Source organism: Belonocnema kinseyi, chromosome 10 (genome assembly GCF_010883055.1).
Source record: "Belonocnema kinseyi isolate 2016_QV_RU_SX_M_011 chromosome 10, B_treatae_v1, whole genome shotgun sequence".
Classification (NCBI taxonomy): domain Eukaryota; kingdom Metazoa; phylum Arthropoda; class Insecta; order Hymenoptera; family Cynipidae; genus Belonocnema; species Belonocnema kinseyi.
This window is the reverse complement of record NC_046666.1, coordinates 87,375,748-87,381,673: the sequence shown is the minus strand read 5'-3', so window position 1 is coordinate 87,381,673 and position 5,926 is coordinate 87,375,748. Positions and strand designations below refer to the sequence as shown.

General features: G+C 43.8%; 2 protein-coding genes across 2 annotated transcripts in view; one reads left to right on the top strand and one right to left on the bottom strand.

The window, feature by feature from the left end:
* The window catches only part of LOC117182227 (calcium/calmodulin-dependent 3',5'-cyclic nucleotide phosphodiesterase 1-like), a 1,276,250-nt gene that overhangs the window by 91,089 nt on the left and 1,179,235 nt on the right, over positions 1 to 5,926 (top strand). The gene's annotated exons all lie outside the window — the stretch shown is intronic.
* On the bottom strand, positions 3,693 to 4,469 carry LOC117181243 (ribonuclease H-like). Its single transcript, XM_033373807.1, has one exon. It carries the CDS (start codon positions 4,467 to 4,469, stop codon positions 3,693 to 3,695), a length of 777 nt encoding a protein of 258 aa, XP_033229698.1.

Sequence of the window (5,926 nt, the reverse complement as noted above, 5' to 3'; positions counted from 1 at the left end):
ACGATCTGGGCGCACAAAAGAGGTCACTACACCAGAAAATGTTGAAAAAATCCATGATATGATGTTGAATGATCCCAAAGTGAAATTGAGAGAGGTAGCTAATACTGTAGGCATATCATTGGAACGTGTGGGCAATGTCGTGCATTCAGTTTTGGGCATGAAGAAGTTCTGCGCGCGATGGGTGCCGCATTTTCTCACAGTGGACGAAAAAGTCAACGCAACAGGCAAACCAGTGGGTTCCACCGGGCCAAAGTGCTCCGAAGCGTCCAAAAACGCAACAATGGGTCGGAAAGGTTATGGCCTCCGTATTTTGGGATGCATATGGCATAATATTCGTGGACTATCTTGAAAAAGGTAAAACCATAAGTGGAGCATACTATTCATCATTATTGGACCAATTAAAAATCGAAATCGCCGAAAAAAGACCGCATTTGAAGAAGAAATAACCGCTTTATCATCACGACAATGCGCCTGTTCATTCATGCTTAGTTGCACAAGCAAAATTGCATGGAATCGGCTTCGAATTGGTTTCTCAGCCACCGTATTCATCAGACCTGGACCCCAGCGACTATAACTTGTTCCCTAACCTGAAGAGATGGCTCACGGGTAAGCGTTTTTACTCAAATGAGGAGCTCAGAGCTGAAACTGAGGCGTATTTTAGAGACCTTCCGATCGAGTACTTTTCGGACGGTATCAAAAAGTTAGAAAATCGTTGGACTCGCTGTATCGACCTAAAAGGAGAGTATGTTGAAAAATAAAACCGACTTTGGCCAAAAAAACGTCTCCGTGTTTCATTTTTCAGGGACTTATCAGACTGCCTAGTACATGGCATAGAGGTTCAAAGACTTATTCTTTCCTACTCCCCCAGCCTCTTAACGCTTAATCTTTGAATGATGGCTTAACTCCCGGCACAACTAGAGCGCAACTTCAACACTGACACCACTCGCGAGAAAGACCATAAGTTTACGGTACAACCACACTTTGACTGGGTACACTGGACTTCCTCCGCTTCCGCAGACTGTCTAAAGGGCCAGATGAATTTATGACTTCCGGTTCCATCTCTACTTATTCTGTTTTCCAAATCGAATATTCTGCTCGCTGGCTCTGGGCGGTGAACTATCGTGATTTTAATTTTGGGTTGTTGCACACTGTTCTATTGACTATCTCCTTTTAATTTCCTTAGCAACTTGATACCTATGGTCGCTACGTATGTTCTGGACAGGTAGATGACGAATGCTATCCCCAATATTGCTACTTCCCCAAGGGCTGCATGCGTCTGATGGTTGTGCTCACGGATTTCTAAGTGATGTTGGCTGAGGGAGATTAACGTTTCCTCCAAATCTATAAGAGTTACATCTGCCTCGTTTCCTTGCCAGATCACTTTTTTAAAATTATTCTTTCGATTTCATGACAATGTAGTCACGATGTCTGCTTGTTATAGGTGACAATTCAGCAAGGTCCAAATTTATTTGTGTTCCATACACGTATTCGTGGTGGTCTTCCTTCCAGGTGACGGCAGGATATGGTTACGCTTGGAGTCTTCAAAGAACAACCGGATGCCATTTGGATTAGACCAGTTTGTTCTATCAAATGTATTTGCTGAGATTGTCCTATGCAGAACAAATACGCTGTTTCTGGTGTTGTCAAGGAGTACAGCCAACTTCCCAAGCGGGTTGATGGGGCCCAAAAATGGCCTTTGATCGTATGTCACAGGGATATCACATGTCCTTAGAAAATTCTTAGTTTGATAGCGTAGCAATTCCACCTCACATGTCGGGTCAAGAACGACATCAAAGATAACTTGGGATATATGGCACAGATAACGACCATATACCAGGTGGCAGATCCGAAGGTCATGCTCGTCCAGAAACATTTAATTTCGCTGTTCAATATCTAAAGCTAGATATCTCTTCTGTGGTAGTATGTATGCACATCCAATTCCATTCCCTAAGACGTTTTGTAGGGTTGGTATTTGGTTCAACTTATACAAGTGGTATTTGGCCCTATCCAGGAAAGGGATGTCAAAGGCCGCTATAAGTTTTTTCTCTTGCATTCGGATATAGACTGCAGAAATCTTTGTTAGATCTAGTAGATTTATGGACGGGAGCGCCAAGAGAAACTCCAACTCAGGAAGACGATCTTGTGCGTGTGTGGCCCCTAAACGGGGTTACATGGCTCGGCTGCATGCTCTGTGGTGCGAGAAACACCCGGAGCTATCACACTTTTCACAGCAACGTCTGCGAAACTCTGCTGAACTACTCCGAAAAAGGGGCTATGTAAGCGGAACGCCTACTCTACCACAGCTAGAACAAGCCGGCAACAGAGAAAGAGAGGCGACACTAAGACCAACCGCGGGCAGGCATCTAATAGATGAAGAGCGATGCTTTACGACCCGGAGAAACATCAACACCAAGGTTTCTCTCAAGCCCAAAGATCTGGCTGAAATGGATGACGAGTTTCGTGGACATTTTTCCGGAGAATCCGACCTCTGGGCTATCAATTATTGTGTGTATAATGCAGCGAGAGCTTTGGCTGATGCGAACCGAAAAACAAAACTAACGGTTGATCATAAGACCAAAAGACGAATGCATCAACTTGCCATAAAGATAGGCTGGGCAAGACAGTACGCGTCCCGCATTCAGTGTGTGATAGACTACATCACATCTGGCAGGAACTTTACCGCCAAGATTCGAAAGTTCGCGCGCGAACTCCGGACCCGTTATCACATCCTTCGGTTACTGTCGAACACCCACCCAAACCAGAGGAGGTCGAAGTATTTTAGAGAGAAGTCTACGAAGTGCAGCATAGACTGGACCAGATTGTATCAAAACCTTCTGGTCAAAAAGTTTTCTTCAACCCATTAGCATTTGGCCCGTATTTTCACCTTATACTTGAAGTCGGAATAGCCGATTCTGGAGTGGTTGGTGGAAGGGCGCACAATACTCCTGCTGAAAATAGGTAACTTAGCTGACCCGAAGAATTACAGGCCAATAACTTGTCTGAACACACTTTGTAAGACATTCACAGCTATCCTAAATGATAGGATTGTTCGGGCTCACAGAAATGAGAAGGAACAGTCAATGTCTTGTGAGCTAACGTTTGCTTCCCTTAAATCGTCTAGATTGAAGTCTGGTACGGAGGGTATCATTTTTGCATGCCAAGACGGTGTCATTTCCACCTTAACATACCGTCGCCACATTTTGAGCCAAGACATTCCTGATGATAGCTGCAGGGCGTGTAATGCACACCCCGAGCATTTAGCTCACATACTATCTAGTTGTCCACCTCACGCGGGAACGACCTACATTCAAAGGCACAATGCGGCACTAAGAGTGCTTAATAACCATCTCTGTCACACTTACGGCATTAACATTAATATCGCTCTTCTAAATGCTCCTAGGGAAATGGAGTCAATTGTCGAGAATGGGAAGTGCCGAATATACTGGAACTTTATATGCTCAACAATTGTTTCTGTTGCTCACTCGAGGCCTGACATAGTTCTTCTTGACTTCGGGAAGCGAACCATGTTCGTTATCGAATTTTCGGCACCAGCTGACAAAAACATCATAACTAAGGATAATGAAATGAAAGAGAGGTATCGAGACCTTATAAGGGAGTTGCAACGATTGCACCCGGAGTATTCTGTTAAACTAATCGTCCTTTTCATCACCGCTCTTGGAGGTGCCAAGCTTTCACTTGTGTGCTAGTATATAGCGCCATTTAACGTCTAAATTTTCAGTCATCGTTTTTAATTTCTCGAATTCTCGTCTATTTATTACAGATCGATTATTGCTTGCAAACCACCCCCTGTCTTCCCAATTTCGTTGCCACTTAGTGAGGCCATCAATAAGATAACGGGAGTCCGAATTGGTTGTAAGTTTCTTGATACCAGCGTTTGTGGCTTGTTTGATAGCTATTAACGCAGCCGCAATTTCGGCAGAATTGTTTGTTTGTCTGCTACTTGCTCTTTTTGAAACGTTTAGTGCGTGATCATAGTTAAACCAAACGCCCACTCCTGCTTTCGGCCCGTATTTGCTGGCTCTAAGGCTAGATTTCAGCGTTTCATCTGCAGCAGGGTTGCTAGTAAATGTACTTGGAAGAGGACCTTGAACCCTGACCTCTGCCGTTGCGGGGATTCTCGACGTTCCCTTCGGTCCCCGGTTTTGTTTGAGATTCTCCCTTGATGCTTGTTTAGCGGCTTTTCCAGAAGAACTGTTCGGATACGATTTCAAACCTAAGGAACGAATATGCATAGGAAATACATCCAGCGTCTCGCATATGTTTGCGACTGATTTCGATGAGTCTTTAGAGTCGCTTACGCTCGAGTCAGTTTCATTTGCCTCATCAACAGGATTTGACGATAAGGCCTCTACCCACCTGTTAACCTTGCCGGAATTGCACTCAAATACATTAGAGTATTCTTGTAGCTTGAGCAACCACTTAGTAAGTCTACCCTCTGGGACCTTCATGGAGGTCACTCAGCGCCGAGGCTCGTGGTCACAGGCGAGAATAAACTTCCGTCCGTAACGGTGCGAGTGCAAATTCTTCAATTCTTTGACGGGGTTCGACCCCGTCTCGACTGACAACATACCCTAGGTGGACAACCTCAGTTGTGCGACTCAGACAGGGGTACAGATGGGCATACACGTCTTTTATACTTTTGTCGCGATTCATCCTCAGACGATAAATCTCCATCATATATCACTCGAAGGGCTCCCTGGAGTGAACCGCTCTTTTAGCAAATCTATAAGTTCGGTGATCCGTTCAAATTGCTTGTCCCTAGTACATTCACGCGCGATTCTTGTTAACCGACCTAAAATAGCAGTAATTAAGGCAGTTTCACACGCTGGTGTAATGTACGTTGTCGCGTTAACTATGTCCTGAATAAAGTCGGGAACAGAGATATTTCTTCCATCATAAACAGGCATGTGGCTGACCGCTTGTCGAATTGCCAGCGTATCTGCGATTGACTGCGTCATCCGCATCGCAACATTATCTGAATTAAGGGTTGGAATTTGTCGGGAGTTATGTACGCTTGGTTGGAAACCTAAATAAAGACGTGAGCTATACATTTCCGCAACCTTTGACGCGTCCAGATTTGGTGGATTATTATGAACAGGATTATTTTCGTCAGTTCGGTCTGCGCCGTCCTCATTTTCGTCCGCATGACGATTTTATCTATTTTATTTATTTTATTATTATTGTTTTTTATTATTTTTTTACTTCCGGGCGACTTCAATAGTAACCGGTTGGAAATAAAGAAGCATGTAATTACACACCTAGTCTCTCTAGGGCCGCCATTCCTAATAATCCCTCAACTACCCCTCAAATAACGGGGTTCTAGCCGAAATGACCTCACAAACGATTACCTCACCATTCAAGCGTAATTCGATCGTTCCTACGGATTAAATAAGGTGTGTCTCGATTTGATGAGCAACTACCGCATGTCTCGTAAACTGACTTACCAGCTCGCTTTCTGGAATAAAACTTGAGGAAAAGTCTCGAAGAAAAGTTACGCGGACATTACCTCTGCGAAACGATGTGGAATAAATTATCATACCGGTAGTTCTCCTATTAAAATATGGGAATTCGGGCTCGTGACAGACAGAGCATTTTGTGCTTGTTATTTTTTCTCCTTTATTTAGTCTTTCCGAGTTCCTGAACCGAGAACGGTAACATCAAATTGTCGAATTTCTCGCTCTGCGAGCGACTGCTGAATGAATGCGTTCTTCCCAACTGTGCCTCTGAAATGGCTCGAAGTTGACTTGTTTAATTATTACCTTTCTATTCTGTTTCAATGGCTTATGAGTTTACGTCGGACCTAGTACGAGGGTAGTTCAATAAGTCCTTAGAATGAAGTATAAAAAAAATTTTTTTTGGGTAAATTTTTTTTTATTTTTTAACATAATCTCCTTGGAGCTCTATA

Bases quoted from the DNA above. Each gene is read 5' to 3' on its own strand.
- LOC117181243 (XM_033373807.1), bottom strand. From the start codon at position 4,469: ATGAAGGTCCCAGAGGGTAGACTTACTAAGTGGTTGCTCAAGCTACAA.